Below are 22,839 nucleotides of genomic sequence, written 5' to 3'. Positions count from 1 at the left end.
GCAGCTGGCTCTCGCTGTCTCTGCCTTCCCTGCTCCTTCCCACGTGTTCTCCCGTGAGCACTCACGTTGCCGTGCGGTGTGGAGAAGCTCGCTGTCCATCGCAGCTGTCTTGACAAACATTCCACTTCCTCTTCCTCGGCCAACTGGTGTGGTTTGCCCAGGGCCCCCGTGAAGCAACTTGCCTTAGGATCAAGTTCCCTGAAAGCCTGTGTGAGCTCTCCCCTCTTGGTTGCTCCCCTCCCAAGCCCCTGTTGAGCCCCTAATCGGTCTTTCCATGGCTCTTGGGAAGCCAGCATTTGTCACGCTCTCTTACCACTTTATGCTGAACTTTGTTTCCCATGGAGACCGCTAGCTTCTCTGAGACAGGGGCCCCGTGTTCCTCAACCTCTTCTTGGGCTTGTGCACGGTGTCACTCCTGGCGCATGTGGTGTGTAAATCTGACCGTGCTCCTGTGGTTTCCATGGTAACACTGTTAACCAGGAACCTTGATTATCCATTAAGGTGCCTTCCTGGCTCCTGCTGGATAACAGACTTGCTCTTAGTCCTTGCTCTAAGCTGCTTGGTGTTTCCACAGGACACCTTCCTCTACTGTGGAAATGACTGAGCCAGTGGGAGAGGAAAACAAGTAATTTAAAATTCAGGGGCGAGATGGATGGAAAAAAAAAAACTCATCCGAAGTTTTTTAATATGGCATACTTTGAAATGAAATGCTTCCTGGGACTTTCTTGGTATCGTTAAAGCCTTCAGAGGGAGTGATCTCATTTGGGGGCTGATGCTATTTAAGTAGAGAAGCTTAATAAGAAATATATTTTTCAGCTGGGTGGCACTTGCAGAATATCTAATGATCAAGTACCAAATTGTCTGCAGCCCCACAGCAGCTCTAAACATCGTGTCCCAAATTATAAGAGGCTTTTAAATTCAGTACTTGGACCATCAGTGTTTTAATCGTCTACCGTCTTGAAGGAGATTATTTTTAAAAGTGCCATTTAAGAGAGGCTACTAAAAATACGTCTCACATAGAGGCTTAGCTTAGAAATGTTAGTTTTTTTGACACAAAATCATCCAGAAAGATGCTTGTAGAACCTGCTTTAGACCTCTCTGGGCCCCAGAATAAAAGCCCCTCTTGGAGCCCAGCATCTCTGTCCATAGCCAAATGCCCTGAGTGAACACGCGCTCCTTGCTCTTAAAGCAGAGGGCCTTCCAGATGGCCAGTCTGTCTCCCCCCAGCGTGCCGGGGTTAAACGCTGGCCCCTGCATTGTGGCTGTCTTGCTCGTCCCCATGGGTGGTTGGGTTTCATGGGGGAGCCCCCAGAGGCTCCAGCTGACGGTTCAGGCAGTTAGCGCCTGGCTACCCAGGGCTTATGGGTGTAGAACTTTGAAAATACATTTTCATGAAGACGAGAGTTTTGTGTCTCTTGGCAAATGCAGCATGTGCAAGCTTTGCCCCAAAGCAGGTCTCTTATCGATGCAAATAAGAAACACCGGCGAGGTACAAAATAGTCCAGATTGACACACCTCGTGCTCTGTGATGATTTCAGCTGTGCGTCGAGAGGGGGATTGGCGGCCCTGGCTTAGGCTGCTTGTCGGTTGCTCATGTGCCGTGTGGCTGGCTTACACAGAATGTGGCCACGTGGCAGGGCTGTGGCGGGCACGCAAGATGCGGGCTCTGCCCTTGGGAAGGTCAAAGACGAGAATCTGTTTTACCTGATTTGCACCGCTGTGGTTTGACTGCTTTGTGGTTTGGTGGGAGATCGAGGTCTAGATGGCATAACTTGGCACCTTTCCTGGCCCTGATTCTGAAGGAAGAGAAGCCAAGGTCAGGAGGCAGCGGCAGGCAGTGGCAGCCAGGATGCTCTGGCGCCCACGGGACCTGTGCCCTCTTTTATTTACCACCAAGCCCTTCCTGAGGTGAGCCCGTTCTTCCATGTTTGTTTTCACGTGACCCGGATGCTCACGTTCGCGCGAACCAAAGTCCCGTGCTCAAGACCGCACACAGTGTTGGTGCCAGCAGTGCCCGTTCTTATTTATGTCTTAAGGTAGCTGTGATCTCACTCCGCCTTCCATGGAAGCTGCTCGCAGGCTACACTCGTGCTTCTCCCGGGGGTGAGGGGTAGCAACCTGCAGACCCTGTGTTGCTTTATTCCCGACCATTGTGTGTTTTATTGGCTCGTAGGTTTCTCAGTGTGATGTCATTAGCATGGAAGAGGGGTTCCTGTGATCAAGGCAGTCGGTGGGGTGCTGTGATTGATCTGTGGATGTGGGTCTGGGCTGGGACTTCTGTCCCACGTGGTCAGACCGTAGCACTGTCTGGACCGCTTTTTGTCATCCTTGAGATGTACACAGCTCTGACCTGTTCCATTCTGTCACTCCCGTGTCTTACTAGTCTTTCCCATCAAGACGTATCCATTGATTCCTAACTTAATCTGTTTCTGCTAAATTAACACACGCAGTATTTCTAAGGATACCTAACCACATGATAATACTTGTACAGACCCTGTAACTAGATAAATTCTATGGACTTATTCCTTAATTTAATAAATTTTCCTCTGTGCTTCTGATAAGTTCTAACTTCCCTTCCAATTGCATGTGACTTTCTCCTTTTTTTAAAAAACCTTCAATTTTTATAATCTTTCTTTTTTTCTTTCTTTCTTTCCTTTTTTTTTTTTTTTTTTTTTTTTTAAATAAAGGCCCATCTCCATTTCTCGTCTCCTGGCCCTTTATAAACTCAGGGCTGCTGCGTTGGGCAGTAAGCAGTTTTAACTCAGGGGCATCTAGGTATCAGAATGACCTTACAGTTTCCTCCGAAAGCTTTCTCCATCTTATTCAAGTAGATTTATGTTCTTCCAGAGAAACAAAATACTGTTTTTGTTGTAGGTTTCATGGAAATTGAGTCCCTGGCTGGTTGGTTTGTGGGATCGAGAGTATTTTTTGCCCAGATAGGTTGTGGTGTCTCTCTTCTGGGATACCAGCAGATTATGTGATTGGATTGGAACAGATGCATCTTGGTTAAAGGGATCCCTGATGAATTTGAAAAAAGTGGAACTGCTGGCTCCGTTAGTCTGTTTTTCTGGAAATGACCTCTTCTTGAAGGACAGGCGCCATCTCAGTCTTGCTCACCACGTTCCTGAGCCCCTTTGCCATGGGGACTGCAGAGTGGCTGTTCTTACTTTGCAGGAAAACGATCTTATCCACCAGGATTCAAATGGTTTTCTACCAGATACTCAAAAACTTGTGCACACCAATAGGGGTGGTTGTGGTTTGAGGTGTGCCTTGTGTTGTCAGTTGGACATTGAAGATCTGACTTGGCCGAAGTTTCTGATGACGTTGGAAAAGCCCAAGTCCCCCCTTGGATTTTTTTTCCCCTTGGGAAAGTGGTTTTCTTATCTTCCGGCTGTCCTGGGAGTATCCCTCCCTTTGACAGCATGAGTGTGTGCTCCTCTCCTGGGCCTCATCTCCCTCCCATCACAGCAAGGCCCACGACCATCTGTCGCACCCAGCACCCTGATACGGTGCTGATGTCTCTTTCAGCTTTGTTGTAAAAGGAATCTGGCAGATGCTGAAGCAGCACCTGACTCTCACCTCCTTCCTCGCCTCTGACTGTTGGCTCTTGGCTCATGGAGCTCTGCCCCTGCATTTATGTGCACCTGCTTTTCAGACTCTATGCCCTGCCTTGCTTCTCCACCTTCTGTCTTTCAGAAGACATGCTTCTAATTTTTTTTTCTAGCTTACGTAAACAAGAATATATTTGGGAAAGAAATGAAATAATACAGACCTAAACCGTATGTTGAAGAGAGGACAAAATACAAGTGTTCCTCTCCTAGAGATCTTTCCTAGGAAGTGGTTTGGTCTCTGTCCTTCCAGATGCACAATGCGTTTACACAAAGACAGAGGTATATACAGAAGCTTCTCTATTTCTGACATCTGGCTGAGACATGGCTTTCTCCACTCATGAACATGAGTTGGCGTCTGTTTCCTTCCCTCTCTTCCAAATCTTTCCCTGGGGGTCCAGCTTGTTTTCCAGCCCTTTGTGGCTCTGTCAGGATTGAGTTGTTTTTATCCGTGACTGCTTCTGAATTCCTGTAATTCTTCTTTCCCCCACCGGGCCACTGATTGTGTGTCTGCCTTTCTGGTGCCCTCCTGCGTTTATGAGTTGGTTCTGTTGAACTCGACCCAGTTAAATTTTCTGCCACTGGATGCAAGTTGGTTGTGCCGTGGAGGGGGACCCAGAGACAGCTCACAAGTATTTGTGACAGAGTATGATGATGTGTGACAGGTGGTTGGCTCCCGAGACACATTGGTTGGATGAATGCGTGAACAAAAGACGGAGTTCTGTAGAAAGGCCATGGTAGTAGCACAGTGGTGAGTTAAGTGATTGATGGGGCTGGTAGGGAGGGCTTCAGAGGGGAAGTGTTGGAGTTGGGGTTTGAAGGATGAGTAGGAGTTGGTCAGGAGGACGGGCCTGCTAGGCAGAGGGAATGTTGGCGTAGTTAGCATGGTTCCTTTATACGTATTATGCACCGGTTTGGTGGGGAGTATCTTCCTACTTCGGCATCAGATAAAGAAGTCCTTAAAAAAAAAAAAAAAAGGAGTGGCAGTTATACTCCAGCCTACAACAGTAGGTAGCATTTATTGAGTACTTAGTGTATACCAGATTCTTTCCCAAGTATTTCATGTGCGGCAGTCAGCCCACGAAGGTAGGTACTCTCGTGTCCATTTTAGGGACGAGGAAACTAAGGCACCAGTACAAGAGGTACTGTCGGCAAGTGCTTGTGACCAGGAAGTGACAGCGTAGGTAAGCAGCGTCCTTTTCCAGTCTTCACATGCTCCTCTGGAAACGGGACTGGGGGTGGCCCACCAGCGAGAGTTGTATGAGGTTTAAATTAGATGACCTACTGCGTCTTAATTATCCACAGTAGGGGGTCAGATACCATCTCATCCTGCTCCCATAAAATAGCACCCCCGTGCTTTCTTCTTCCCAGCACTGACCGCTAGTTGGCATGGAGGTGCTGGTGTGCCGTCTCCCTCCTTCATCCTTTTATGCTCGCCTGTGTCCCCAGTGCCAGGTGCAGACTGTGGGACACTTGCTGCACGAATGACTGGGCGTTCCCACTTCTCCCTGGAGCGTCCTGTGCATGGGTGCCCAGAAAATTCTGGGTGAACGTGACCGACACTACACAGTCTGTGCCGGTTCCAGACGCCGGTGAGGGACCACACATGTCGGTGTCAGAAGACGATCAACATTGCTGTTTTCTTTTTTTATTTGCTGTCATGTGTAAGGAGCTATCATATGTCTCCCGCCCCTGATTTTCCTGATGTCTCGATTTAAACGGTTTCCAATTTGAGTATGAGATTTTTCGTCCGTCACAGAGAGAACTCGTGCTTTCCTTGGGGGCTGTCAGAAGAAGCCAGAGCTTTGTTGGAGAAATAGTTGTTGGGAGAGCCGGGGCTGGCTGGAGGAGACGTGCCCCCTCCGTCCCGGGCCGGCATGGAGAACACCGCCCCTCCCCTGCCCACTGGTCTCGGTTGTGCCCAGCCCCCCGATCCAGTGTAGGTGACTCCTCGCTGATGGGTTCCCTGGATGCATGTCCGCATTCCCTGGGTGTCAGGGGCTCCCTGGGGCACTGGCAACAGTGGGCCCTGGGCTGTCCCCTGGGCCCTCTGTCTGTATTGTGGAGGGAATCCCATGTGAGACACCCACCCCATGACCCAGGGGTGTCTGAGGCTCAGAGATCCTGTGATCTTGTGAGGGAGCCCCCTGGGGAGGACTACCCAGGGAGGAGCCTGGGCGCGGTCCTCAGATCCACACTCCCCACGGTGGGGGCCTGTGGTCCTGCTGTTGGGCAGGGTCATTCCCGGTGGCTCGAGTCAGGTGTTAAGCTCGGTGGGCCTGCAAGGGAGGGGAGTTGTTTTCTTTTCGGGGGGTTGGGAGGCACTTTCAGCAGCACTGGTGCAGGGTCCCTGCCGCAGTAGGTGTGGACCTTGGGTCAGGGTGCTGGTCAGCCACTGTAGCTGGAAGTCTTGAGGCCGGGGCTGTGCCGCCAGGCCGGCTGGAAGGGAGCCTCTAGACTGGGGCCAGGGCCTCCCAAGGGAGTGTAATGCAGGCAGCGCTCAGAACCACAAACATATCGAGTGTCCTACAGTCCTGCACCCGTTGGCTCCGTTTTGCTTTCTATGTATAGCCGGTAGAGCTGGTCTGCTGTGTGCTAGAGTGGTTCCATTTTTAAGTAAATCTTCTAAGTCGAATAGGTATGTTGATTTAAGACAGAACATTGGTAAACACCAGTGCAGGTGGTGGGCGGATGGAGCCCCCCAGCCTGGAGCTGGGCTGATGTGCGGGATGCCCCCGGGATTGACCACAGTCTCAGCGTGTGACAGCCCGGGACGTCGGCTCCCACAGGCCCCTCGGGGCTGACTTGGTGGTGTGCCAGCTCTCCCTTAAGGGATGGCACCAGCAGCAAATAGCGCCCACAGCTCACCAGCCCATTTGTTCAGGGATTGTTCTGGTTCTTTATTTCTGCGTAACAAATTGCTACAAATCTTAGTGGCCGAAACAACCTTCTGGAATAACCGTCCTGACGATCTCACGGTTGCTGTGGGTCCAGAGGCCTCTGGCTCCCAGGCCGCGGTCAGGACGGAGGCTGGGTCTGCAGGCTGCTCAAGTCCCGGCCAGGGCAGGCTCTGTGCCTCGCTCACCTGCCTGGTTCTTGCACAGACGCCTCCATTCCTCGTGGCCGCTCAGTCTGGGAGCTTCAGCCCCTCTTGGGCTGTTGGCTGGAGGCTCCTCTTTTCTTTCTACCTCATTTCATAGCAGCCGTTTGCTCAGCCCCAGTGAGCCAGCCGTGAACGCGGAAGAGGCCGGCAGGGGCAGAGGAGCTGACCTCCGGAGGTGGCACCCCATCGCTTTGGCCCTCCCCCCTCAGTAGGGCAGGCCACCGGGGCTCTCAGTGCACTCAGGGCAAGGGGACCACACCAGGGCCGGAAGGCCAGGAGATGGGGATCACCGGGAGGTATTGGAGAAGGCAGCTTAGCACAGGGGACTGGCCGAGCACATGTACTCCTTCACCTGGCTGTCCCCTCGTGGGGCACCGTGGGGGAAGCTCCCATCGGTCCAGCGCCGGGAGAAACTCTACCACTTCTGAGCAATCCCGGGCTGTTTTGTGGACAAACAGGATCTTATCACTGGTTCTGGTTTACTCTATGGTCACGATGCATCGGAGTCAAAATTACTGCTTGTCTCGAGTCGATGGTATAGAATAAAGCGGTTGAGTGTGTAGGAATGTATGATATGGGACTTCTGTGGCAGGACTTGACTTCTGAACGGGACTTCCGTACTAGGACTATACTTGGGCCTCCCTGGTCCGGCCCTCAAGTCCTCCTTCTGTCTTCATCTCTTCCCTCCATCCTTGTTGCTTGCTGTATCCTACCCCCTTGGAAGTAGTCTCCAGCCTGTGACTTCCCATGTATGAGGGTTGGGGGATGTTGTCTGGGATGTTGTCTAGGTGTCTGGCATGTTGCCCTGCTTTAGGGCGGACTGTGGGCTTCTGAGACACAGAGGTGACCAGCCTCTCTGTTCTGGTGCCTGCGGTTTCCAGCCAGGAGCGCTGTGGGCCCGGCTGGCAGGGAGAGCCCCATGCTGCCTGGCTAGGAGGGCAGTCACAGCTCCTCAGAGCCTGGGGAACAAAGGCCAAGGCTTCCCGTCTTCCCACAGCTCTCTGCTTCAGTAACAGCATGGTTTTGGACAAGGTGTGTCCCCTCTTTGAGCCTCAGTTTTCCCATCTATAAAATAGGGGTAGGTGTGTAGGATTCAAGAGTATGCTGGATTATGTTGCAGTGACCAACAGCTCCAAAAGGTCAACACAGAAAACACAAAATAGTATGTCCCATTTGCATTACGTGTCCCTTCTGGGGGGCGTGGGCTTCTGCCGTCTCTTCTCCTTCCACACCCAGACCCGGGCAGTGGGGGAGGAGCAAGAGAGCCAGGCCACGCACACTCTGTCTCCAGGCCTCCACCCAGATAGGACACGCATTGCTTCTCTGACATTGCAGTGGCAAGGTAAGTCCCATAGACACATCTCACCACAGGTGGAAGGGGGAGTGCAGCCTTGCCAGGCATCTGGAAAGAGCAGAGTTCTTTGTGGGTGCCCCTGGTGACCTCCAGAGGTGGCACCTTCCTTCTCAGAACGGTTGTGAGGATTCCATCAAATAGTATGTGCCGAGCTCGAAAGCCTGGCACCTCCTTAGTGCTCTCAGGCAGTGACGCCTGGACGTGGTCATGGTCATGGCTGCGTTGCTGATCACAGAGGTCCAGCTTATCCGGGGGCCCATGGATGAAAAGCCTTTGTCTTCGTGATCTGGTCCTTCAGTGCCTGTGTTGGGAGGATTTGGGGTTTTCGAGTTCCGGGTACTGTGCTTTGAACTGGGAATCGGGGTGACTCCGCCGTGGTCTGTGTCCCCAGCTAGCTCCCAGTCCCTCCATGGCAGCAGGGACTGAGGGATTTCCTTTGGGTTTTCCTTGTTAGGGCCGGACCTTCGTAGGAAGGCAGACAGAATAAAAGAAATGCTGGAACCTGGAAGGGGCCATTGTCTCTGTATCAGGATGCTTTCAGTGAGAGAAGCCCAGACCCTGAGCCAAACCAGGGTCAGCAGAGCAAGGACGTGAGCTGTCAGGTAACTGAAGAACCTCCAGCCCGGTGAGCAGTGCTGCGGGGCTGCTCACCCTCCCAGCCGTCGCAAAGAGAGAGAATGCGACTCTGTCCAGTGTGGCCCCCTGAGCCCCCTGCGTTCTCTCCGATGAAAGCGACTTTGTGCATGGGCCAGTGTTGAGCCAGGCACTAGCGCCACGAGGACAGGGTCTGCGGATGGAGCTGAGGTACTCGGTGCTCATCCTGGGGCTCATTCCGCACACAGCTCTCGGTAAGGGGGTACCCCAGGCCGCCAACGGCCACGGTCTCTCCCTCTATCTTGCCCCTTTGTTTCCTTGTGGCAAAAATGAAGCCCAGCGCAGAGAAGTGACCTGGCTGCTGTCACCAGCGTGTGAGAAGCAGAGTTGGGGGCGGCTGTGGGTGCGGGGCTGTGCGTCCTTGCTGCTTTGACTTACCTCCAAACACATCCTTGCGAAAAGTCGTCCACTTCAGAGGGTGTTGGGGAAACAGCCCATGTTGCGAAATGGGATTGTCAAATGGCTTTTCAATGGCCCCGTGCCTGGCGTCTGTTCATTAGCAAAACTTCATTATTTGCTGCCTATTGATACAAGACAGATTGAAAATCAGGCTGATTTCTCGCTGGCAGCCCTGCTCCTTGTGTTCGATCTCTGTGGTGGCAGTTTGGGGCTCTAATTGAGGGTTTCGCTGATTGGCTTCCTCAGTCATCAGCGCCGGCGAGTGGGCGCTGCCCAGTGGTAATGAGGCCATTGTGTAGCTGGTTGTGGGAGGCCCTGGTGTGTGTTGGGGAGGGAGCGGTGAGATTTCTGGAAGGTGCCGCTCTGGGGTTCTGGCTCGTCTCTAGCGTTGACCATCACAGGGCAGGCTGTCCAGGAGGCAGGTTCTGGAATGTGCTGTTTTGGTGTTGGTGGACAGAGAGCTCAGTTTCAGGAATTCTTTCTCACTTTCTGCTCTCAGTGCCGTAATCCCTGGAGTCCTGCAGCCTGGACTTCGAGGGCTTATCTGATGCCTTAACTGTTCTCTGGGACTGATTTACTGCCCCCCACCCCACCCCTTTCCTTGCACCCATCTGGCATTTCCCAGAGCTGACAGCACAGCGGGCCGGCTTGAGTTAGCTGAGGAAGTGATTTGCTGCTGTAGTCATCATGTTCCTCACGGGCGAGTATGTCTTCCAGCCAGCCCCCACCCCCAGGCTTCTGAAAGGGCTGTCCCTAGCAGCAGATGACACCGGGACCCTCTCTTATGTATTCCTTCAGGCGCTACTTGGGAGCGCTGCGTCTGCGCTGGGCCCCGAGAGACAACACTGCAGGACTCAGTTCCTCTCACGGACGCCATGGGGAGCCTGGCAGGGCGCTCGTATCCGCCTGCTTGGTCGCAGTGGAACTCGAGGCTGGAGAGGCCCGGGCTCTGGGCAGGATGGCAGGTGGTGGGTGCAAGCTTGGGCCTGTCTCACCCCACAGCCGTGCTCTTTGGGGACAGTGTTCTACCCTGCTGTGGACTCCAGAGCCCACACTACCTGGTACCCCTCCCAGCTCTGCCGCTCACAGCCCTGAGCCCTTACGCAAGTCAGGTCGCTTCTCAGAACCTGCTTCCCCATCTGTACGTGACATGTGTCACACAGAGCCTGGCATGGAGCAAGGGGTCCCTACATGTGACACATGACCACAAGTCTGGTGACTTGCAACAACACAACACATGCTTGTCCTCTCACAGTCATGGAGGCCAGAAACCAGAAAGCAAGGTGTCGGCACCAGCGGGGCCTTGCTCAGTCTGGAGGCTCAGTGGGGTGGGGGCATCCTTCCTCGATGGGTCTGGCATCTGGTGCTGAAGGGGCAGCTGGCTCTCCTGTCCCTGTTCTTCATCCCTTCGGCTCCGCACTGAGCCCCTCAACCCACGGCCATCACATTGCTGTCCGGTCGGGCAGCTGTGGTGCTGCCAGTAATGGTGGGGTTCTCGGTCAAATGCTATCCACGGGGCTCCTGGGGCATGCAGTTGGTTAAGCGTCTGACTCTTGGTTTTAGCTCAGTTCTGATTTCAGGGTCATGAGATCAAGCCCCACGTCAGTCTCTGTGCTCACCGTGGAGCCTGCTTGGGATTTTCTGTCCTCCCCTACCCCTCTCCCTGCTTGCTTTCTCTCTCTGTCTCAAATCTTTAATTAAAAAACCCCACCATTCAGGAAGTGGGGTCTGCTTTAAAATCAATGGAAACAATGAGGCTCTAAGGAATGGAAAATGCATGGGCCCATTTGTAGCCTGGGATAAATCATTCCCAAACATGTGGCAAATGCAGATGCCAGCTCATTGTAAATAACAGAGATGAAGGCTGAGAAAGAAAACAAAAAGCCTTTGTTCCAGAAGCAAGGACAGGTCAAAGAAAAGGGAGCGGTGCCTGGGTCTGCATTCTGAGGCTCAGAGAGTGTAATCCTCCATGCCATGGGACCCATGGGGGAAGCTGGGCGGTGTCGGGTCTCTGCTGCTCACCGAAGGGCTGAGGGGCTCTGGAAGACGCAGGGACCTGGGAGAAAGCCGGCCGCCTGCTGGAGCATCCCGACCTTTCCACAGGGGCCAGCGTGCTGTGTTTGCGGTGGCTGCTGAGCAGGCGTCAAGATGTCCCAGAGAGAGGAGGAGACGGGGTGGCTTCTGGATCCTGATCAAACACGCGCTAAAGGGGCAACTGTAAAGCATGGAGCCGCCTGCTCCTGCCTTCCTGCTGTCCTAGTGCAGGGAGCGGGGAGGGCAGTGTGGGGTGGGAGGGGGAGCAGTGGCAGTTCCTGAGCACTTACTAAGCTGCATGGGCAGTATGCTGGGCAGCTTGCAGACCTGATGAGGTTGTGAGCGCTGGCCCCATTTTATAGACAAGGGAACCGAGGCATAAGGAGTCACTGTTGGTACCTGGCGAGACCAAGGACCGCCTGACCTTAAGACACCAGGCTCTCTGTCTTTCCCTGAGGACCTCTGCAGCCAAATTCATCAGTACAGAGCAGATACTGTGGCTTTCTTACTGGTAAGCAGTAGAAATCAAAACCCTGCAAGAGTCCTGGGAGGAAACCGTCCAGAGCCATTGCACTTTGATTTGAGACGGAGCACGCCTGCTCATCTGCAGACGTGATCATCGCACTTGAAATGGTGAAAAACCATCTGTGTGTGTTGTTAGCAGACAGCCCAGGCCGTCCCATGGTCTGAGGGCCTGAGTGACCCCTTCTCCAGCCCGATCCGGGGCCTCCTTTTGTTCTTCAACCTCTGGACCTCATTTCACGAGGCTCTGGAGCTCAAACATTTCTCCCTCCCCACCAGGAAGAATTGAATGTTACCCTGAAATCACCCATAATTTTTCTGCAGCTACTCCGCCGTCTGTTGGAGCAGTAGTTGGCCAAGTTCCTCAGTAAATGACCTCCAGGTCGTACGTGTTTGAGGAAGGTGGGCCACGCTGTGGCTGTCGTGCACCCTCAGCTCTGTGGATGGAATGTGAAAGAGCCACGGGTGATAAATGATGTGTACGTGTCCCTGTGTTCAGTGAAAATCCACTCACAGAGGCTGACGGATTTGGCCCCTGGGCCGTGGTTTGGTGACCCCTGATCCTAGAGTAGGCGAGGGGCTGAGTTCAGGGCTGGAAGTGCTCGCGTGGAGGGTTTCCCCAGCGACACCCCTACCCTTGCATGCTCGCGGGGTGGGGGGTGTCCTGTTTGCAAGGAGACCGTATTGGAGGTGACAGACAGGGCGGGTTCCTTCCGTTTGCTTGGCAATCTGATGTCTCCATCAGGTCAACCCTGATGCACCCACGTCTGTTCCCGTCAGTGGTAAGAACTGCTTAGACCTGTGGCTTAAACATCCGTCATACCTCTTCCTGCTGTTAAATGCTGTGTGGCGGCCCCTGGTAGGGTGCCAACTGGACATTGTGGTGGTGTCGGCAGGCACTTTGGGAGATCCTACACGGGCACCCCTCTTAGACTGCGGTCCCAGCAAGAGTGGCTCTGAATGCTAGGGTTCGCACAAACCCCAGATGGCTTTGGCGTAAATGCTGTTGCTGTAGAAGGGGGTGTGGGGGCGGGGGGGCATATGGCCACGAAGCTCTAGGGACAACTACTCAAATCCCAGGAACTTTCCAGGAGCCGGTAAGAACCCCGTGTGTGGTGTGAGGTGGTAGGAGCCTGCAGCCAAGAGACACAGTCCCCGAGGGGCCGTTCCTTCCTCCTCAGGCCTCTCGGTCCTCGTCTGTAGCAGGAGTGAGCTTGGGTTAGTTGGTGCTCCTGGCTTGTGGTGACGGGCCTCTGTCTTTCCCTAGAGTTTGGCTGAGGATTCTTGAGAATTGCTTTACATCTTAGTAAGCTAAGCCTAGAGAAACCGGAGACTGTTTTTGATTTGTACTTGCCCACATCTGTGGGTGGAAAGGCTGTGGGCAGAGAGGTTGGCAAATCCCCTCGTGTGTGCCGTCGAGATGGGGTGTGTGTGTCCGTGAGAAGTGTGCGGCTCCTGGCTCTCCCCGCTTGCTTCCCTCCCAGGCACTGCTCTGCAGCCGGAGGGACTAAGCAACATGCCAGCTAGCCCGGGCTCTCCCCTGCTTCCCTCCCCTCAGGGGCTTCTCGCTATTTGCGCAAGGACCAGAGTCCCACTGTTTTCCCTTGTTGCTTCAGCCTCGTGTCCAGCAACCTCCCTCCACGTCACTTGGCCCTGTCCGCCTCCCAGACGCCGTAGCTGTCCCTTTTCTTCTCCACGGACTTGCACACCGTGTGGTAGATTGTCTGAAGACAGTCTCCCCTGCTGGACTGGATGCCACGTGAGCCCCAAGCTTTGTGTCTCCCATTGGCTGCCGCCCCCCTGGTGCCGAGGTGTCTGACCCTTAAGAGGAACTTAGTATAGTTTGTGGACTCAGTGTCCGTACGGCTGGCAGGTGTTTGCCTCCATGGGCTGGAGCATTTGGCTCACTTGTGGGGCAGAGTCTGCTGGGTCCCAGCCTTCTCTCTGTGCAGCACCCTTGAACTCCACCCAGGACGGACGGGAGCAGCTGCCGCTTAGCCGGCTCTCTTTCTCTGCCAGGCGCTGGCGGGGTGGGTCCTAGAGGGCCCCTGGGACCCCTCACAGCTGTCCCATGGGACAGCCTCAGTTGCCCCATTGTACCGGAGGAAGGGGGGCTCAGAGAAAGGCGGTGGCTTGTTTGAGGCAACACCGTGAAGTCAGAACTCAGTCCCAGCCGACCGAAGTCCCGATCTAGCCCTTCTTAAAAAATTATTTACTGATGAAGAAATCACAGCACGTTTTCATCTCTAAAGAACTGATAAATACTGCTATAACTCAGAATCCAGAAACACAAAGTAGTTTTCCTAAGCCTCTGACACACTTCTCTATTGCTGCTTCTCCCACGTGTTTTTTTTTTTTAAAGATTTTATTTATTTATTTGACAGACAGAGATCACAAGCAGGCAGAGAGGCAGGCAGAGAGAGAAGGGAGGAAGGAGGCTCCCCGCTGAGCAGAGACCCCGATGGGGGTGTCGATCCCAGGACCCTGGACCATGACCCGAGCTGAAGGCAGAGGCTTTAACCCACTGAGCCACCCAGGTGCCCCTCTCCCACGTTTTTAACCTGGATCCTGTGATAGCCTCTTTGTAAGACAGGGACATAGTGTCATTTTTCTGGGCAGAGGCTAGAGAAGTATTTCAGTCATTCATTTGATCATTCGGTTGATCAAAACTTATTTTTTCCAACATTCTACTGGAAAGTTTTGAAACAGCTCTGTTAATTTCACCGGGAACACCTGCACACGAACATTCCGCCATTACCAGCTCACTGTCCTTTTTCTTGTATCCCTCCGTCCCCTGCTTTCCCTCCCGCCCTTTATACCCCATCAGTTCATCTTCTTTTAAAATGCATCTCACAGCAAATACTGATACATCCTCATTGCGTGCTCTCTGCGTTCTGACAAGTGCCTGCACCTATGCGGCCTGAGACCCAGACCTTTGCCATCACCCCCAGAATGTTCCTTGATGGGCCTTCCCAGTCGGTCCCCACCTCCTACCTCAGACTTAGTCACTGTCCGGCTTTTCCCCCCATCACAGACACAATAAGTTTCCCCTTTAGTTTAAAATCTCCAGGTTGTGACGTTTATTTTTGAAAGGGTAACTACTCTTAAACATAGTAAAACTTGATAAGGTATAAAGTTGTACTGTGAAAAATACCTCTGTCTTCCTCACACCCTCGCGTTTCAGAGCCATCCCCGTACAGGCATCCGCGGTTGGCCGTTTCTGGTGTCTTTCTGGAAACGGTTAACGCAAATGTGTGTCTGTCTTCGGCTTCTTGATGAAAACAGAACTTTATCTGACCTGTTGTTTTGGGTCTTGCCCTTGTCACTTGCTGTCATATCCAGGAGGTCGTTTCATGTTAGCAGAGGAGGTCCGTGCCGTTCTAGTCCTTGTGCTGCCGGGCTCTGCTGGTACCATCTTATGGAGCCGTTTCGCTGCCAGCCCCCTGGCTCTTACTGCCATCCGCGGTGCCGCCATGTCGTCCCGGCAGAGCTGGGCAGCTTCTGTCGTCCGCGCATCTCCGTTACTCACAGAGAAACTTGACGTTCATTCTTAGTCGACTGGGTACTTTCCTCTCCCTGAAATTCCTTTTGCTCCAACATTTACTGAGCAACTAGTGTGTGCCTGATACCGCCGTGGGCTCTGGGAATACTGTCCTTGAGACCCTCATAGTCTTTATGGAGAAACTGACCCATCAAAACCTAATTCACAGAAGTGTCGCGGTCCACACTGGTTCACATTTCCGGGGCTCTCAGACGATAGTCTCAAAAACTCCTCAAAGGTCTTGTAAACCCAGTGGTTTACTCACAACAGAGAGTCGTGGACCTCAGCTGATTTTTAAACCACACGAATGCCTCTCATTGTTCATAGAACAAAACAACAAATGAACAGATAAATCCAGAAGCCTGAAAGTGGTCCAGACCCGGGCTGGGTATCTCCTAGGGGCCAGAAAGCCCAGGCTGACCCAGTGCTCAGAGCACAGGCTGGGGCTCGTCTGTCCTCTGCCATGGCTGGCCACGCTGGAAGATAGCCGTGCCACTGCACATTTTGTTCCTTATTTTAAAAAATGAGAAATTGGGGTGGGGGAGCTGGGAAATAGTGGTCGTTTTTGGCAGTGCAAAGTGAGGGCTAATTGCTTAAGGAGAGGCTATTTGCAAAGATCGATGAGGGAGAAAGTGACCCTGGAAAGCATAAATCATGGGTGTCATTTCATGATTGGGACAGAGATTGGTTGCTCTGTGATATCTGCGTTTTGCCTTTTTTTCTGAACCATAAATCTGAGAGCCGTGTAATTAGAAGAGAGAGATGACAATTCTCTTCCTTTGATTTTTCTTATCTTCAGACCGAGTTATCCTTCTCATGCGTGAAGATGGTGAATTTGCTACAAAGCAGTTTCAAAATAGATTGACATTTCAGTGTGGAAATAAAGCTTATATCATCATTCATTTCATCTGTCACAAATACTGATTCCGTGTCCGCGCTGGGCCAGGCGCTGGGCCAGGCCACTGTGTGTCCCGGGGCGTGCATCCTCCCGCTCCCAGGGAGGGCGGCTGGCTACACGGCACGATCCGGAGATGATCGGAGAGGCGGCTATAGGGAGCCCTTAGTTTTGCCCATCGGGGCAGCTCTCTCCTAGGAATGTGTATTTTAGCTGAGTCTTGAAGGGTGAGACAAGGGCCGGCTGTACCGACACGTTGGGAGAAGAGAGTATGGGAATGTGACTTGAGAGAATTCTTGCTTCCCACATTATCTGAGGATTAAAGTTGAGAATACGTTGGCACATGGTAGGTGTTGAACACACGTTGGATGGGGGTCCCCTCGTCTTTGTGGATTCTTTCTAACAGGGCACTCAGAGGTTGTCAGAGACAAGTAAGTGAGGAGGAAACCAGGGTTTGTTGAAGCCGGGTGACATCATGACGGTCGGTGGGAGCCTCCCTCATGGTCAGAATGCCCGATTTTCTGCTAGTCCATGGAGACGTGATGGGTTCTGCTTGGAGTCTGTAGGCTGATGTGTATATCCAAACATGGGGAAGGACCTGGGCTTTCCTGGGGTGAAAGCCAGCCACCTTGGACTGGGTCAGGCCTGGGCCTTGTTCCTCTAGGCCTGGTGCCTGCCCAGAAATCACCCTGTGGTATCAAAGAAGACAGGCAGTAAGAAAAGCATAGGGTTTTAGACGCATGTGTACACCTGTGCACATCTACTCTCTCTCTCTTTTTTTTTTAAAGATTTGTATTTATTTATTTGACACAGAGAGAGATCACAAGTAGGCAGAGAGGCAGGCAGAGAGAGAGGGGGAAACAGACTCCCTGCTGAGCAGAGAGCCCGATGTGGGGATCCATCCCAAGACCCTGGGATCGTGCCCTGAGCCGAAGGCAGAGGCTTAACCCGCTGAGCCACCCAGGCGCCCTGTGCACATCTACTCTTGAGTGGCTGAGTCTTCGCGGACCTTCTTCACTGCATCAGAGCTCTCTGCACCAGCAGAGCCTCCTCACTGTGGATCTGGGTTAATTCAGTTTCTGAGCTTCCCAGAATGCAGAAGCAAAATGCAAAGACCGGGGACTTTAGAGCGGGAGGCAGCATAGCTTGGTGACAAAAAGTGTAGACTCTGGAGCCAGACCCACTTACATTTGACACCCACCTCTGTCACTTGCCAGCTGAGTGGCCCTGAGAACGTTACTTTTTGGGCTGCCTGGTGCTCCACTGAGTGGTTTCGCTCTGGCGGCTGGGGCTGCCGCCATCCAGGGCTCCACTGCACCGAACACCCAAGATGGTGCACCTGTTCTTCTGGCAGTTGGTGCTGACCTCATGGCATCTCTGATTCTTCCATTTATCCACACCGAATCCTCTTGTCCTTGCCTGGGAAATGGGAGGGATGCCTGTGCTCACAGGGCTGTGAGGAGGAGGAGGATATAGGAAGAGTTGTGATGGGAAAGCACTTTGTAAAGCAGGCAGCCTTTGACGATGCCTGGTGGGGGTGTGAGTATGTTTGCAGCCCCCCAGGCCTGGGAGTGAGGGCAGCTCCAAGGAAGGGGAGTGTTCTGTGTCCACCTTGGCTGCCCCTGCTCTGATCTTGATTCTAGAAGTAGAAGGAGGTAGACTTTTTCCTGTGGTGCTGGCAGTTGCCTGATTAGTTCTTACCTCTCTTCCTCCTTCCCTTCCTATTTAAATAAGCATTTACTCAGCACAACTGTCATTCTTTTTAGCAGAATCTCTGTTACCTGAGCTCTTATCCTAGGCTTGAAGAGTTCCCAGTCAAAACACCAGGATAAACCAGTGTCTGAATTCCATGTTGGCATCGTGAGGGGCTATGGTTAGCTTTTCCCACCATCCCCCCCACCAGAGACCCAGGAAATCCTGAGTCAGGAGAGATGGGGGAAGCTTCTTTGCTGATGCACCCCAGAAGCTGATTCTCTGTGAGTCTCACCTGTCCCTCCCCATCCATGTGTCCGTAATACCTGAGCTATTTGTCCAGGAGGACCTGGGAATCATGGCTTCTTTGTTCCTCCCAGAACGGACTCGGCCTTTCCTGTCCCCGCATACTGCTGTGTGAGTCCCCAGGCCACAGGCTGCATGGGGACCTGCCTTGCCTGCAGGGAGGAGGGAAGGAGGGCATCCATGCTGCTTACCACTTTTTTATGTTCCCAGCTGAGGGTGAAGCAAACAGGCTCAGTCCCAGGTCTGTCCTCCAGGATCGCCTGCAGCTTCAGGGGTGTGACAAGGGGTGTTTGTGGCCAGTGGCAATAGAAAGTTGATTTTTCTTACAAAATACTCCTTGGCCCACACTTTTTTCATTCCAGACTGTGGAGTAAAATGAGCTTTCTGGATGAGGACTGTAAACCCCAGAGACAGGTGGTACCAGTCCGGACAGACAGTCTGAAAAGACAAAATGTTAGAATCGCTCTAAGTTTGGGTATCGGTGATCAGCACGCAGGTGCTGTCGAGCTTGGCCTGATTTGCTAGATACATTCCAGAGTTTGGAAAGGTGACAGATTCTGTTCCAGCCAGCCTCCCGGGAACCCACTGAGACACGTCGATGTCTCCTGGCTCGCTGATGCCGGTAATGCCACGTAATGAGAAGAAAAGCTCCTAATTCAGGAGGGTTTAATGCCTCCCAGCCACACAGATCCATTGTCTAAAATGTTCCCTAAAAATCAGCACCCCTGAGGGTTAACTTCTCTGTGAAGAAGAAAATGCCTTCTGAGAATGGATCGTTTTAGAAGAAGCTTTTTTGTTCTTAGCATCGTAAAGTGATGTCTGTCCTTAAAACCCTCACCTCTTGAGTCCTCCTGGTCACCCTTTCCCTTCAGTTCTGTGGGGTCAACCCAGTCAGAACCTTCCCTGTTCCCTCAAGCGATTCCCTGTGTCCAAGCTCTGTTCACGTCCAGTCTGAAATGAGGTAGAGCTAAAGGTGGTGGCATGATGTGTGTTAACAGTGCGGCAGGTGTCTTCAGAGCCCCGGAACCCCTCCCCCAGTCTGCTTACCTGCTTCTCACATCATGCACAAACAACCTTCCCCAGACCCGGGTGCGGGCAGGTAGTCTCAGAGAAGAGAGTCCAGGAGCCGCCCCACAGCCATTCAGGAGAAGGTGCTAGAGTCCTGGCCACATCCATGGGGTTCTGCGAGGAAGCGCCAAGGGGAAGGTGATGTCTGCTTCGTGACGTGCCTTCCAAGCCTCCCCCTTGTCCTTTTCCATCCTGCCTGAGTAAGAGAAGAGCGTTGGAAGGCAAAGTGTCTATTTTCTGGCTTTCTGCACTGCAAGTGCATTTTTGTGGCGGGGGTGGGTTGGAAAGAGTATCTTGTTTACTTTACACAGTAATACGAGAGATACTTAGTATATAATAGATGTCTGTTTATGGTTACGCGAGTCAGGCAAAAAGGCACTTTCATCCGAGACAGCACAGGAAAGTTCAGGTACATCCCACATATCCGTCTGCCCTCTCTCTCCTGAGCTCTGCCAGGGTCATCCTTCCGACCTGCTTCCTTCTCACCTCACTGATACGGGGACATCCTAAGTCACAGTGGTACCCACACTGGGCATGTGCAGCTCCCATGGAGACCAGGAGCTGTTTGGTGTGCCATTAAAAATGTATCAGAAACCCTCTTTTGGTGAGATAATAGGTTTTTATTTAAATGTTTAATTGGCAGTACATTATTTCAAAGCTCCAGTGATGCAAAGGAATGCTTAATAAAAAGCTTCCTTTCCAGTGTGTGCACCCACTGTGGAGGCCGCCACTCCCACCCCCTGGTGCCCGCATGGTGCCCCTTTTCTAGGTGTCTTCAAGGTCACTGCTAATACTTCTCTATATAAAAACAAACACAACTTTATAGTCTTAACTCTCCGCTTTGGCGCCCCAGGTAGCGTGTTAGACTTGCCGTCTGCACCCTGCTTAGGCTGTCACTTGATCTGTCCTGGAGATCTCATTACAGCACACGGAAAGCTGTTTTGTTCTTCAAATCACATTTAAAATTTTTTCCTAAAGCAATTGATTCAAAAGATACACTTTTTTAATCTTAATGGAAATAGAGCAAATGAAAATTCAGCCTCTTTCTCCGCATTCCCACTCCTACTGCATTAGCAATGATGGCCTCTGTTGGTTTTCTTATGTATTTCTCCAGAACTATAATTATGCTTGTATCCTCATGGGTGTGCATGTGTAACTCCTTTTTTTTTTTTTTTAAATTTGGCCATCTCACACAGACATGTTATAATTTCCTGAATCATTTCTCTATAGTTGGACCTTTAGATTGTTCAAAAAGATTTTTTTCAACGTGTCTGAGCCATGGAAAGAGGAATGGTTTTTGTAAATCCTGGTCCGTGTCTTGGATTATTTTGTGTAGATAGATCCTAGGAGTGAGCTGTCTGGGCCAGAGCATGTTGATGTCGGGACTGTGGACGCGGCCTCACGGCTTCCCTGGTAGATGAAACCGCCTCTCTCGCCAGCTGTCCACGGGAAAAATGACACTCACCCTCACAGCAGAGCCACACTCAGCCCCAGCCCAGTTTTTTTTTTTTTTTAAACTGTGCCTGTTATTTTTTTTTGTTTTTTGTTTGTTTGTTTTTAAACTGAGCTTTTCTCAGGCTGGCGGTAGGCAGGTTTTATCCTTCCTGGGTTTGGAGGAATCGCTCAATAGGGGCTCGCTAGCAAAAGCTGCTCTTGGAGCCCATTGTAACTGCTTAGCTCCACACATGAGGGGCTCGGGTGGGGTGCTTCTCGCTCCGGGCTGCCGTATGTGGGGTGAGAGATACCCCTTGGGCTGATGGGACAGATTCTCTGTTGGTGTCAAGGGTAACAGAACGCCCTGCTTTTCTCAGTAATTGCCAGGTGATTTGTACAGTGCGCAGTTCCTGAGAACATCCCACCTGCCAGGCTCTGTTGTGCATAATCTATAGGTGGCATGTTTTATGTTGAGAACGATCCTATGACGTGTAGGACTGTCCTGCCTGTTTTCCACGTGAGGACAGTGTGGCACAGAGCGGGCAGGTGTTGTCTCCTGGCCACAGGGCCGGAAACAGCTGGAGCGGGGGTTGACCCTGAGCGGTGTGCCCCCTGAGCACAGCCTCCATGACCATGGCCTTCTCCTGCCTCAGAAGGGGGTTACCTTCTGTGTCTCCAGCCCCCTGGGAAGGGTTCAGGTTTTGCCACCTTCTACCTTACAGCTGGTTTTCCCTGCCTTTGCTGAGGGTTTGGAGCAGAAGACCCTTTGAAGTTGGACAGACCTGAACTCAGATCCGCTTCCTGCAGGTGTGGCCTTGGGCAAGGTCTCAGCCTCCCTGAGCCTGTTCCTCATCTGTGAAGTGTGTTTGTGTGTTGGGGGTTGGGGCCCTGCCCCTCCCTGAAATTGGTAGGAAAACGGACGAACATGGCAGGTAACACGGAAACTCTGACAGGTGCGGAGTGACGTGCGTGCTCTTGCCCTCGAGAGCCCCCAGCCTCCCTTTGGTCCTCCCAGTTCCCGTCGCCATCCTTCCAGTTGATGAGAAGCTCCATCCCGGGACGTGACTTTAGTGTCACCATTTCTGGAGCAGCCACTAGTGCTGAGCATTTGGCGATTTGCCTGACGTCGTGCCTGCCATCCGGCCAGACGGTGCCTCGTCTTTCACCCAACCCCGCTCCCGTGGGGCCCGTCTGAGTCAGCAGCCACAGCTGTGTGCTGCCTTAAATTGCTCCTGCATTACGGGCGGCAAGAGGAGAGCCGTCTGGAGCCGACATTGGCCTTTCGTGTTGACATCCTAGGTGTGTCTGTGTGTGCGATGTTCATCATGGTGACAGTGGATATTTTTTCCACTGCTCATTTGATCTCTCACATCTCAGATCCTAATCAGGCCTTTAGAGCTCCAGAATTACATGCTTCTGCAGGCCTACTATTATCTCAATAGGATTAGCGGTCCTCTCTCCGTGAAGAGAACGGGATCCCTCACCGTGCCCCGTTTCCATTACCAGAACACCGTCTCTAACCGTCCTTCCACAAAATCCCTTGTGCTTTCCCAGTGACTGCGTTTTCACCTCTGTCTGAACAGGAAATGTTCAGGGAGCACTGAGAGGCCGAGTTCTTGCGTGATGGTGCAAAACCGCGATAACCAAGATGCGTTTTTCTCTCTCCCTTCCCCCTCTCCTGATGGCAGGTTCCCGGAGATTTGAGTCAAACGTCCGAAGACCAGAGTTTGTCGGATTTTGAAATGTAAGTCCACGGCATCTGCTCACCAGGGGCCTTTAGAAATAGGACTCTGTTGTTTGGCTTGTGTCCCAGAAGACCACAGGGGGATACTAAAATCACTGTTGCAGGGTACACGGGCTGATTTGATATCTTCGAGGTGAGAGGTTGTTCACATGCAGACCGACTCTGGCCTTCAGATGTGTCTTACTTCTGTTGCTGGGTATTGGAAAACGATTAATTTTTGGGGTCAACATTTAGGATTTGGAAGCTATCATATAACATGTACATTTCACTTAAAACAAAAAAAAGTCTCCGCTCCTTAGCAGGCCACAGTGGGAGCTGAGTCGTGGCTGAGTCCCTCACACAGGGACACACTGTGCTGGGGAATTGGGAGTTTACAACCCCTGAGTTACTGGAAATAGCAGTGGTTCGGGGCATGGCTCTGATCTGTTACTGGATGTGATTCTGTCTGGTGTGTTTGACGGTAAACTCCTGAAGTACTCAGCTGG

General features: G+C 52.3%; 1 protein-coding gene across 2 annotated transcripts in view; it reads left to right on the top strand.

Moving 5' to 3' along the window:
* SNX29 (sorting nexin 29) overlaps positions 1-22,839 on the top strand; it is a 473,687-nt gene that overhangs the window by 317,914 nt on the left and 132,934 nt on the right. For both annotated transcript variants that reach the window (XM_032836282.1, XM_032836283.1), the window contains exon 17: positions 22,299-22,354. In XM_032836282.1, coding sequence (XP_032692173.1) covers positions 22,299-22,354 — 56 coding nt within the window. The remainder of the gene's footprint in view (positions 1-22,298; positions 22,355-22,839) is intronic.

This window comes from Lontra canadensis, unplaced genomic scaffold (genome assembly GCF_010015895.1).
Source record: "Lontra canadensis isolate GAN:19392208 unplaced genomic scaffold, GSC_riverotter_1.0 scaffold91, whole genome shotgun sequence".
Classification (NCBI taxonomy): Eukaryota; Metazoa; Chordata; class Mammalia; order Carnivora; family Mustelidae; genus Lontra; species Lontra canadensis.
This window is presented reverse-complemented; position numbering and strand designations above follow the sequence as displayed.